The sequence below is a fragment of the Lemur catta genome, chromosome 7 (assembly GCF_020740605.2).
Source record: "Lemur catta isolate mLemCat1 chromosome 7, mLemCat1.pri, whole genome shotgun sequence".
NCBI lineage: Eukaryota > Metazoa > Chordata > Mammalia > Primates > Lemuridae > Lemur > Lemur catta.
In genome coordinates this window covers 61,165,224-61,178,566 of record NC_059134.1, presented here as the reverse complement: position 1 = coordinate 61,178,566, position 13,343 = coordinate 61,165,224, and the positions used below count along the sequence as shown (strand labels likewise).

General features: G+C 35.5%; 2 protein-coding genes across 2 annotated transcripts in view; both read left to right on the top strand.

Annotated features, from left to right (window-relative positions):
• LOC123641562 (olfactory receptor 51G2) overlaps positions 1-13,343 on the top strand; it is a 40,473-nt gene that overhangs the window by 4,711 nt on the left and 22,419 nt on the right. The window lies entirely within an intron of this gene.
• On the top strand, positions 12,012-12,953 carry LOC123641563 (olfactory receptor 51A4-like). Its single transcript, XM_045556438.1, has one exon. It carries the CDS (start codon positions 12,012-12,014, stop codon positions 12,951-12,953), a length of 942 nt encoding a protein of 313 aa, XP_045412394.1.

Sequence of the window (13,343 nt, the reverse complement as noted above, 5' to 3'; positions counted from 1 at the left end):
AAAGCCTCATAGTGCTTAACTAAAGATCTGGGCAATTGTGCGGACTCTCTGCTTAATACCATAGGACAGGATTTCATATCTTAAATTGTGAGTGCTCTGGGAGTTGTATACAATCTCCACCTCATCTTTCAATAATTTTTCTCTCTTATTCTACATGTCTGTGTGGATCTTTGGTATTGTTGTGTTTTTAACAATTTCTTTTGTGTTGATAACTCAGTACTTTTTCCTTTTTCACCAGAATGATCTACACCTGTACTTTCATGGGTGATAGTTTATTATTTCATAGATATTCACTTTTTTTCTTAGCTGTATTGCAAACTTTTTGAGCATGGGACCATGACTGCTACCTTATCATAGCACTATGCAGCTGGTATTCCCCAACAGTCATGGGTACATATTAAATAGTTGCAAGTGTAAATTTTAGAGTTTAGTCACTCATGCAAGAAAAATATATTGAGACAAGTTAAATATGTATTGTGGCAGTTATTGCTTTTATTGCTACGGATATTTGAACAGTAAAGTGTGTGGCGTTAATGTTAAAGAGTAAACGTTTCATAGTGCAGACATATGTATAAAATAAATTAAGCATATCAGATGGCATTATAGAAATAGGTACCTTGTACAATAATGTTATTAAAAAGTGGTCAATTGGAATAGTTGACATTTTGTGCCTTTTGGGTCAAATTCATTTTTACCAGTTGGACAAGAAGAAGGAAGTGATGTGCTAAAGCTGACTCGTGAAAGACAATTGTGCTTATCTTTTTCTAACACCATGTTCTGTAAGACCAAATTGGTAGTTTGAAATTGGTCACAATAGGAGTATTAATATTAAAACACAGAAATTGGAAAACACTACATCCTAGAGCTTTGAAAAAACTTCTTAGAGAGCTGGTTTATTAGCATACCGCTGGGAAAAGTATTCCAGGAGGAGGAGGTACCATAAAGAAAAGACAAAGGTTTAGAAAGAATACATATTAGTAATATTCTCCAATTTCCAGCAAAAAATTAAAGCTTGCCCAAAGCATCTTTCATTCTCCCTCCCCAGGCCATACAGGGGGCTCTGACTTGGGCTGTGATGGACATGGAGATGCACTACCTGGTCCCATTTCAATGATGGGCTTGCAACCCCAGCTGCTGGAAATGACTCCAGTACAGAGACTTCAACTTTTAACCTTTTGAGAAATTGCCTCTGCTGGAGAAATGTGCTTTGCCTACAGTTATGGCACAGTCAATGACAGAGACATAAAGGCATAAAGGCCTGGCCTCTTGGGCCTAATGCAGGAACAATCAGCTGGACACTTTCAGCTCCAGAACTCCCTGTGGTGTCGGACAAGGTTTTCATTAGGCCTGATTTACTGCTCAACTTCTTCTTCCCCCTGCTACCTACTTCCATTCCTTTTCTTCCAAAAATGCTTCTCCCAAGAATTTTCCAAATTAAACACACTGAACACTAAATTTTACCTCAATGTCTGTTTCCCAGAGAAACTTGGGATGAAAAGTTCCCAGAAAATCTGTGACAGAGAAAGGATGAAATAAAATTCTTAAGGACATCCTCTTTCAGGCAGAAGGAACAGGATGTGAATTCAAGAGGAAATAACCATAGTTTTCAACTCTCTAAGTTTTAAGTAGTAGGTCAAACCTAGTGTGTGAGCCTGGAGGAACAGAAATAGCCCTGTGACTCTGGAGCTGACTCTGTAAGACACACGTATTGCAATATCTTCTATACTCTGTGTACTCTCTTAATGACAGGATTGATGGCCAGAAATGTTCTTACTTTTAATAAAGCCTAATTTATAAATTTGGTTTGATGTAGAGTGCCTTTTATGTCCTTATAAAGAAATATGTGCCTACTATGTCATACAGGGTCCAACCAGAAGACAAAAAACATACAGTATTTTGAATAGGGTTACTTAACACAGTTATAAATTTTGTTAAGAAATTAATTTTAAAAGGAGTAAAGAAAGCTAAATAATTCCCTAGAGCTAAGGGAGAATACTCAAGGAAACAACAAATTTGGAAGGGCGGTGGGGGGAGGTCCTTCCCAGGCCTGAGCTACATTATGATTTCACTGGAGAATGTGTAGTTTCAGCCCACTGGATGCCGGGAAGTTCACTGAGTTGTCCTGGGGGAGAAAGAAACACCCCAATGGCCCCTTTGGTGGGCCAAGTCTGGCAGACTGAGATTCCTTTTCAGGGCTGAGAGGAAAGAATCACCCCTTCAATGTGAGAGGTAGGTAGGTTAAGGCTGGCAGGCAAGGAGCCATAGTTGGAATTGTCAAGCAATTGACACCTTACAGGTGGAAAGGAAATCACAGCTTGGACTGAGAATCTAGGAAGACCCCTGTGGGTCGCAGATAGATTGTCTGGGAGGCAAACCACTAGAGTAACTGCAAGTTTCAGGAACAGTCTAACCACATGGGTGCTGTTGAAATTTGATGTGGTGAGGATCACTGTTAACTGTTTCTCCCATGTTTCTGGTTTCTGCACGTGGGAAGTGACACTGCTGGTGGGACTGCAAACTAGTACAACCTCTGTGGAACATAATATGGAGATACCTCAAAGAACTAAAAGTAGACCTACCATTTGATCCAGCAATTCCACTACTAGGTATCTACCCAAAGGGGAAAAAAATAAACCACATTTTATAATAAAGATATCTGCACTTGAATGTTCATAGCAGCACAATTTACAATTGCAAAGATATGGAAAGAACCCCAGTGCCAATCAATACATGAGCAGATTAATAAACTGTGCTATATGTATACCATGGTGTACTACTCAGCCATAAAAATGGTAATCTAGCACCTCTTGTATTATCCTGGATGTAGCTGGAGATATCACAAGAATAGAAAAACAAACACTATATGTACTCACCGTTAAATTGGTACTAATCAATCAACACATACACACAAGGAAGTAATATTCATCATGTGCCAGGCAGGTGGGAGGGGGCAGAGGGGAATGGGTAAATTCATACCTAACAGGTGTGGTGTGTGCTGTATGGGAGACAGGCACACTGTAGCTGTAACTCTGGTGATGCAAAGGAAATTTTATAGCCAAAACATTTGTACCCCTGTAATATTCTGGAAAAAAAAAAAAAAAAACAGAAGTACACAGGAGTTTTCCTACAGATGTCCCTGCAGCATCCTCTGCTGGCCAAGTTTGACATCATGCCTCTGCAAAGGAAAAAATGTCCATTGAGTCCAATTGCACTATTGCAGAGTAGGCAATGAAGGCTATGTTTGAAGCTGGGGCAATAAATAAATAACTGGAAAATTTACTGACATCAATAATATTTGTCTGCATAATATTTGAAGGCTTTAAGTCTTTGCTTTTGATATTTGGATATACAAGCTAGGTAAAATTTATTTTTATGAATGATGAGGTAAGATCAAGGCATATTTTTAATATGGACATATAGTTCATTTAGAAACATTTATTGAATAAAGCATTATTTGTCCTCTATATCACAATGTTGCTTTTGTCATATAATGTAAATGAATACCTGTGGGTCTCTTTAGTTACTATTTTCTGTTGCCAGGATGTGCATTTGGATATAAAAGAGATACCTAATTACCTTGATGAATTAACTTATTGACTCTCATGATTTGTCTTTGGATATTTTGCATGTGCTAATGATTCACAATATTGTATGTGAATAATGATAAATCTTTATTTCTTTTATTCAAATCTTGTGTCTTTTATTTGTGGTTTTCACCCAATCGTATGGACTAGAGCTCTGCTAAATTTTGGAAGTGAGCATAGTGAACACTTTCTTCCTTTTCCTGATCTCCTGGGAAAAGTAACTTTAATACCTGATGTTCATTGTAGTTTTCTAAAAAATAACATCAAGGAAATTACCTTCTATTTCTAGTTTAATACATTGTCATATGATTATCAGTACTAAATTTAGTCAATTTTTTTCATATATCTAGACTACTGAATGATTTCTTCCTTTTTATACTATGGTAAATTACAAATTTTAATCTTTGCATATAAAATGAATTTGATGTCTGAATTTATCCAATAGAGTCAAAATGTGAGTGTGTGAGTGAGTGTGTGTGTAACCACCAGATTAGATTTGATATCACTTCGTTTTAGATTTTGGAATCAATTTGGGGGTATGTTCATCTTTCATATTTATTTTCTGTGATGTCCTAATCTGGTTATGAAATATAGGTTATACTTGCCTCAAAAAATTGCTAAGAAGTGACCTCTCTTTTTATAATATATAGAAATACATATCTATGGTTTTTGTTACTCAGTCAAATGTTTCAAGTGATTTGTTAAATATATTACCTAAGCCTGGGGTTTTCTGTCTGAAATACTTTTAAAATAAGTATTACAGGAAAGACATCAATACCTTGTGATCTACAGAACTCAAATTTCAGATGGAAACTTCTGAGCCATTGTCTCTTAACATAAGGAGGCCAAAAAAATTAAAAATTAAAAAAAAACACTTATGAGAGTTCTAGTACTCCACATGTTCACCAAAATTTGGGATTGGTAATCCTTTCAATGTTAGCCCTTCTAATGGATATCTTATAATATCTCATTGTGATATTAATTTTCATTTTCCTAAATGCAAGTTGGAAAATGCCAGTCAAACGTATTGACTGTTTTTTATTGTAGTTTACTTACTGATTTGTAGGAGTTCTTTATATATTCTTGGTTTGAGATATGTAAGAATACTCATTCTCAGTGGGTCGTTGGCCTTTCCATAGAAGTTCTTCCTATTAATTAATTCTGATTATTAAAATCCTTTTCCTTCAGGGTTAGCCACTTTGTTTCCATGGTTATCCCAAAATCATGAAGATATTATTACATTTTTTCTCTGACACATGGTTTCGCTCTGTTTTGCTTGACCTGGAGTGCAGTGGCAGCATCATAGCTCACTGCAACCTCAAACTCCTGGGTCCAGGTGATCCTCCTGCTTCAGCTTCCTCAGTAGCTGGGACTAAAGGCTTCAGTATCCGGAACATGCCACCATGCTTGGCTAATTTTTTTATTTTTTGTAGAGAACAGGCCTTGCTCTTGCTCAGGCTAGGCTCGAACTCCTGGCCTCAAGCAATCCTCCCACCTTGGCCTTCCAAAGTGCTAAAATTACAGGCATGAACCACCGCACCTGGCCTATTACAATTTTTTCTACACTTTTCCTCTTACATTTAATGTGTAGGCCTATTGTCCACTCAATGTAATTTATCGATAAAGCTCAAGATTTATTTATTTTTATCTGTATATAAATTGTTCCATATATTGAAAGAGCCATCTATTCCCTATTGAATTGTGTCACTGTCATAAAACAAGTGAACTTATATGTATGTGTCAAAGTCTGGAATCTATTTTATTACATAATTTTATTTGTTTATTTGCATGTCAAAACCACGCAGATTAATAAATATAAAATTAGTCATGAAATCTAACCGTGCAGTTCATCCAATTTTTTTCTTCTCTTACCTATTCTAGGTCTTTTACATTTCAATATAAATTTTATAATCAACTTATCAATTTTCACAATAAAACATACTAGAATTTCACTAGAATTGTGGCTGTTGGCCCATAGATTATTATTCCTGTATTAGAGACAGAAATGATTTCAGCAGTTTTGCAGGGCTTTGCGCTGAAGGAGTATGTGAATGTGTTAGTTTGCATACCAAAAGCTGCCTACCCTCAGGAGGGCATCTCACAGGTCAGTAGCAGCTGCTTTCCAAGGTGACACTGCAGTCTCAAGCCTGTGGTTTTTGCCTGCTTTGAACAACAAAGCATGTTTGCATGGAGCCACAGGATAAGAGCTGATCCAAGAGTGCCCACCCCACAGACAGACACCTGGTGCAAAAAGCAATTAGCCTAAGGGACAGTTCCTTCTTGACTCCTGACTGCCTGTCTCAATCCACAATAATTAGATAAAGAAATATGGAGCCACTAAGTCTCTGTTTAACTTTTCTGCTAAAGTGATAGTTTTATCTTAGAACTTAGAAGTTTGTCTTGAAAGATTTTGTAATTGTTTGCTTACTTAGATGGAGTTAATTAAGGGATCCCTAGAAGCCTTTGAGACTTTTAACCTAAAAGGAACTACCTGTTATGATGTAAATCTGTAACCCCTGGCAACCAATCACTGTTACCCATAAATACTGATGTGAAACTTCACTCATAGCTTCACAATTTACGGGAATATTGTGGGGTCTCCTGAGCCCCCTTTTTCATAAATCTATCCTTTATAAAACTGTACTGTTTCGTCTCTGTGTATTCTTTTATTTCTATATTCTCTTATTTTCTATTTTCTATTGTTTCCTTATCCTTTGCAATGACCCCTGCCTGAGGGACCCAATTCTTTGCTGGGAGCATAGCTGACTCCCCTCAGTGCAATACAATCCTTTAAGAAGGATTCACATCTTAACAATGCAGAGTTTTTTAATCAATGAACATGGCATATCTTTATATTTACTTAAGTCTTCTTGAAAGTTTCAACAACGTTTTAGGTTTTCAGCTTATTGTATCTTGAAAGTATTTTATTCCATTTATTTTTATATACTTAATATTTTTGAGCCTATCATAAAGGGCATTTGAAATTTTAATATCAGATTTATTTTCTAGTATGCTGGATTTCAATTTTGAATATTGTTTTATATCCAGCCAGCTTTTCTAAATTCACCTATTTGTAATATTTAAAGATTTTATATGAACAATCCTATCATTTGCAAATAGGGACATTTTTACTTTATCCTTTCAAATTTTTATACTTTTCATTTCTCTTACCTTTCTGTATTACACTATCTTGGACATTTTGTATAATTTTGAACAGAAGCACTTATAGAAACATTCTTGACTCTGACATCATGGAGACAATATTAAATATTTTTTCATTAAATTAATGTTAGCTGCAGTATTCTTATGTCTTTACCAAATCAAAGAAGTGTTCTTCTATTTCTGATTTCCTCAGAGATTTTGTAATGAAATAATTAAATTTTATATATTGAGATGACCATGTGAATTTATTGTTTTTGTCTGGCAGTCTGGAAAAATGCATTCATGCTTCTTGAAAACTAATCTTGCATTCCTAGGATAAGTTCCACTTGGTCATACGATTATATATTATTTCTTCATATGTCATTGTACTCTACCCTTATGGGAGGTAAGGGGGAGAAAGGCAATATATGTAACCTAAACTTCTGTACCCTCATAATATGCTGAAATTTAAAAAAACTATCTTTAAGTTCTCAAATCCCATTTAGACTTTTCCCTAAATATCTGTAAATTTCTGTACACAAAAAAAGTTTCTTAGTCATGTCTTACCTTTTAGCAAATTACTGTACAGATAAATATAATTTAAATGTATTGACTTTATACAATTAGACTCATTAATGACATTTGTATATTTCTTGCAGCAAGTTCTTTGGGCAATAACTGACCTATGACTAATGTAATGTTGAGCTAAGAATACTGAGTCATAGAAATGCCCCCTGTGTTTCTGGAGACAAGATTTGATTTCAGAAGTCAAATAAGGCTTTGCCTTAAAGAAAAAAGAAATGTGTTAGTTCAAAAGCTGCCTCATCTCAGGAGGGCGTCTCCTTGGTCAGTAATAGCTGCACTTCAAAGAGACAGCTGTAAACTGGGCCTATGGTTCTCACCTGTTTTGAAAGACAAGACAGGCCTCTTCCTAGAGCCACGGGTTGGAGCTGACAAGGACCCCGGGAGATGAGAGCTGATCAGAGAGATATGCTAATGCCCAAGCCGGGCCCAGAAGGAGCCATGAGGTTAAAGTAATTAACACAAAGCACAGCTCATGTTGACTTCTGAAATCATCTCTGTCTCCAAGAACACAATCACCGGAGCCAAGATGTCTCTGTTTTTTGCTAAAGTAATAGCCTTATCAGGAAACTTAGAAGTTTGCCCCAAGAAGATTTTACAACTCATTGTTCCCCTAGTTAGAGTTAGTTGAAGGATCTGTAGTAGCCTTTTAGAAGACTTTGACCCTAAAGCAAACTGCCTGTTAGTATGTGAATCCTGTTGCCAAGGGCAACGGGAGCCTGTATCTACCCTATGTAATACCTGTGTGGATTTTCAGTTTGGGAGATATTTCTGGCAGGAGGAAATATCCCCATCCGGGATACCCTCTTTATATCTATTTTCATAAACCTTTACTTTATAAACTATATCTGTGGCTCTGTGTATTACTATTATTATTCTGTTTCCTACTATTTTTTCATCCTTTGCGATGACCCCTGCCTGAGGGACCTGATCCGAAAAAAAAACCTCTTTGCGGGGAGCGTAGCTAACTCCCCACAATGTAATAAATGAATTTCAAATGTAGTATTCTCATTAAATAGTAGAAATAAATCCATATTGCAAGTAGTAGTATAAAAAAGGTTTAAATCTCTGTGCATAATATATATTCACTAATGAATACCTTTTTCATAATTAAGTGACTGGTTTAGATATTACGCATGAAACAAGTTGGGAAGTGTTCTATTCTCTGAAAGGTTATATACAACATTGATATTATTTCTTTCTTAAATACATTGAATAAATCGTAAACAAAGCCCACTTGAAGTATTTTTTTTTTCAGAGCTTTGTTCTAAACTATTTTCTAAACTAAATTGTGCTAATAGATATAGCACTATCCATCTTTTCTCTTCCTTCTTATCTAAATTTTGGCATCTAGTATATTTTAAATAATTTGATCAGTTTACCTAATTATGCACTGAAAAAAGGTTATTCATTATGTTTATTAAATCTACTTATTTTCTGTATGTCTATAAATCTGTAGTTATATTCCCTGCTTTTATTATTAATATAAATTTTGTTTTTTCTCTTTATTCTTACCAGTCTTACTAAGTTTTTTTAAATTTATTTTTAAAATTTTCAAAGAACCAAATATATACTTTGGGGAATTTTTTATATCATTTTTATTGATTTCTGATCTTATTATTAGCTTCATTTTCCTTTGAGTTCAATTTTTCCTTCTTTTACAACCTTCTTGAAATAGTTCTATCTTTGTATTTTCAACTATTCATCTTTCCTAATAAAATAAATGAATTTAACATATAATTTTCTGTATAGGCACTGTTTCAGCTATATCCCATCTGTTTGATATGTATATCTACACTATCATTCAATATATGGGACCAAAAGAAACTTCTATTAATCTAAAATATTTTATTTTTACAAGAAAAAACCTTAAATCTATAGCATGAAATGTTAATAATTATATTTATGCACAATTCATTTATTATAGCATTTATAATATTCTTTATATTCATGTTCTATGTATATAAATAAAACTTTCAAAATATACTATCATATAAATTAAGCAGACAAAAATCGATACAATAGGAGATTGCAATGTAAAAATCTTTATGGCTTGTTCTTACAGTTATTAAAATCTGTTCTTTTGTTCCACAGTAAGTATAGCAAAATGAGAAAGATAATAAAGATAATAACGATAAAAACAGTCCATATTTTATGATGCCAGTTTTAAAAGTACAATCATTTATTCATTTAACAAAAATTTACTAAGCTACCATATGCCATCCACTGTGCTAGTGACTGTACACATCAGGATTAGCAAAAAAAAAACAGATGTGCTACCTGTCCTGTAGGTTACTTTATAGTGTCATGGAACAAATGGACTCAGTCCTCAAAATTGGACATTGAGCCCATGGACACATGACCTTACCAAAGCAATTACCACACACACAAAATACATGCTGCTCTCTGTTTAATGAGAAGGACCTGGAGAAAGTTCGCAGAGAAAGCAAGAATGGAAGAAAAGAATTATTGGCAACATAGCCAAGGGGGGTTTATTTCCAAGGGGGATGCAAACAGTAGGCTATTTGCAGTTAAGAAGTAATCATCACATAGTTTAAAAGAGTTCATGGGAGGATTATGGTAAAACTTCCTTATGTTCCCTCTCCTTAGTCAACTCAATATTAACATCCACCCAAAAACAATATGTTAACGAAGGTGAGTGTGTATTTTTCTTCTCCATGAGTGCCTTTTTCCCAGGATCTCCATGCTAGCATGATTTTCATTGTTGGAAAGGTTCACAGCTGTGAGACTAAATGTTCCATATTATCCCCTGGAATCAACCAGTAGTCAGTTTACAGTGCTGACAATAGTACAGAATTCCAGCCATACATTCAGGTTGTAACTCTTCAAATATTGATTGATCATCATGACTGCATGCTGTATGTTTTGCAAATATGACAACTTGAGTTCCTAGCTTACCTCTACCCTACAACTCTCATGTGATCTTGGACAGACTGCTTGATTTCCTTGAGAAACAATTTCTTCATCAATAAAATGAAGATGATAATATTAGTTAACATTATTCAAAAGATTCCAAGATTTGAAATCATCATCTAGTAATAAAAGGGAGTAAATGAAACAATTTAAATTCCTAGTAAATATTGGTTTTTAGTATAGACAAAAGAGCTCAGATTCTTGGCGAGCAAATTTTTAAACACAAAAGCTTATTATTACTGTGGTAAGTTCCTTGAAAAGTGCAGGTTTGGGAAGGGAAAAAATGGAGTCTAGGTTGCACAATTTGGTTTTAATGAATATTTCATCAGTAATGTCCAGAGCACCTGGAAAGATAGATCCAGGATTCAGGAGTAAAGTCTAGACTAAAATTTATGACTTAGGGTATTTGTCCTGCAACGTTTCCTTGAATGCACAGACTCAACACATACCATTCTGCTTAGGCTCTGCCCTGGGTAAAAGAATAACACATAAGTCAACTATCCAACAGAAGTTATCATAGCTTTTGTATAGGATTTATCATATCTCTCCAATACCTGTTTATTAAGGACCTCTCTCTAACCAAAGAGATCCTTACAAAGTCCAGATGTTTATTTCATTTCCACGGTATCAACTCTCTCAATGGGTTTACTACATCTGCAGATGTTTATTCTTATTCTCAGAAAAGATCCAGCCTGGCTGCATCCCTAGAGCGCTCAGTGGTCCCAGAGCCAGTGCTTAGGGAAAAAGGAGGAGACAAGCCCTTGTATATCAGGAGGAGCCATTGATGGCAGACAATTTCAACAGTATCTTCTTGGGTTTTAATACTGGGATTCTTCAGCTACTCTCGAAAGTGCTCACCAAAATATCCATTCTCTAGTAAGTACCCAGATATACTCATGTATTTGGCTTTCATTTGACTTCTCTTTTTGTCTCAGTCACATAGAACTTTATACAGAGCAGGAAGAGCATCCAAAACTCATACCACTAGGCAAAGTGTTCCTTTCAGAAACTGTGTAAATAGACTATGTATTTACCTTTTGGGATCCCAGGTTTAATAGAATCAAAATTCTCCTAAGTTGTTATACTAACCACTCTAGGTTATTGTCCTCTAGTCAACACTACACAACTGGTCACAAATTCCAGTCCAGGAGAAAATGACTCACCATCTGTCAGTAATCTCTATAGCACTTCCCTTTCAACTATATAAATGATTTAAAAATAATGTGATTTTTTTAAAAGATGTTTAAATCATCAACACATTACAGATGGCAAGGATAAAACTTAGGGAAGACTGATTTTGGGAAGACCATACATTTGTGGGAGTTGAGAATTAGGAAAGCATTTTATCTGTAAGATTCTTTTGCCCACATGTAGTGGCACTCTAAAAATCATATGTCTTACCCAATACTTTATCTAGGATCTGAAAGCAAGAAATAATGAGGACTCCAAATTAATTAACTAAAGTTTACTAATATTTTACAGGAAAAAATGAAATATCTATATCTAAATGCAAAATTTAAATCTTGTTTCTCCATAGAAAAAATATAGCCAGAAATAATTTTCCCAATTTATAAGATAGGCAGATTGTAGTCTAAAGTGGCATCTACTTGTCTCCATATGATAGCCACATAAATGCTTTGATCTGTCACAAGAAAGCTGAAAGAAGCCATAAATTTAAACATTGCTTTTTATTCTACCAAATTTCCAGATATTCATATTTTACCAACACTAGTGTCTATATGTTTTATTGCAGAGCCCTCTGAATGCATTATGTCCACTGTCAACACGTCACACTTTGAAATCACCACTTTCTTCTTGGTGGGGATGCCAGGGCTAGAATATGCACACATCTGGATCTCTATCCCCATCTGCAGCATGTATCTTATTGCTATTCTGGGAAATTGTACCATCCTTTCTATTATCAAGACAGAGCCCTCCTTGCACAAGCCCATGTACTATTTCCTTTCCATGTTGGCTATGTCTGACTTGGGTTTGTCTATATCTTCTCTGCCAACCATGTTGAGGGTCTTCTTGCTCAATGCTCCTGAAATTTCTGTCAATGCCTGTTTTGCCCAGGAATTCTTCATCCATGGATTCACAGCACTGGAGTCCTCAGTCCTCCTGATCATGTCATTTGACCACTTCCTAGCCATCCACAACCCTCTGAGATACAGCTCCATCCTTACAACTGTCAGAGTTGCCCAAATAGGAATGGTACTCTCCTTCAAGAGCATACTCCTGGTTCTTCCCTTCCCCTTCACATTGAGAAGCTTAAGATATTGTAGGAAAAGTCAGTTATCCCATTCCTACTGTCTTCACCAAGATGTCATGAAGTTGGCCTGCTCTGACAACCGAATTGATGTCATCTATGGCTTTTTTGGGGCACTCTGCCTTATGGTAGACTTTATGCTTATTGCTGTGTCTTACATCCTGATCCTCAAGACTGTGCTGGGAATTGCATCCCAAAAGGAGCAGCTCAAGGCCCTCAATACTTGTGTTTCACACGTGTGTGCAGTGATCATCTTCTATCTGCCCATCATCAACCTGGCTATTGTCCATCGCTTTGCCCGGCATGTCTCTCCTCTCGCTAATGTTTTGATGGCAAATGTTCTCTTACTTGTACCTCCACTGATGAACCCAATTGTTTATTGTGTGAAAACTAGACAGATTAGAATGAGAATTGGAGCAAAATTGTGTCAGAAGCAGATATAACAGTCACATATCATAGTAAACATAATGGGAGTTGTCTTTAGTAGGAGAGATTTAAGGTGATTTTGAGAAAACCTAATATTTGATGCAAAGAATTATCAATATATATTTTTGTTGTTATGAGACTTATTTTATTCATTCTGGATAATGAGATGGGCATAGAACTGGAAACAGGAAAAACATTACCTGAGGTCCCCATCTCAATTAACATGAAAAAATATGTCTTTTGTTATCATCTCTGGTTAAAGCAAAAAATTACAACCAAGACAGAAAAATAATAATGTCTATAGTTTTGACAGTAGTTGATTTCTCATCCTCCACATTCAATCTATCCACACTAAGTCCTTTTGATGCTAGACCTAAATTGTATCTTAATTCTGTATCCTTCTACAT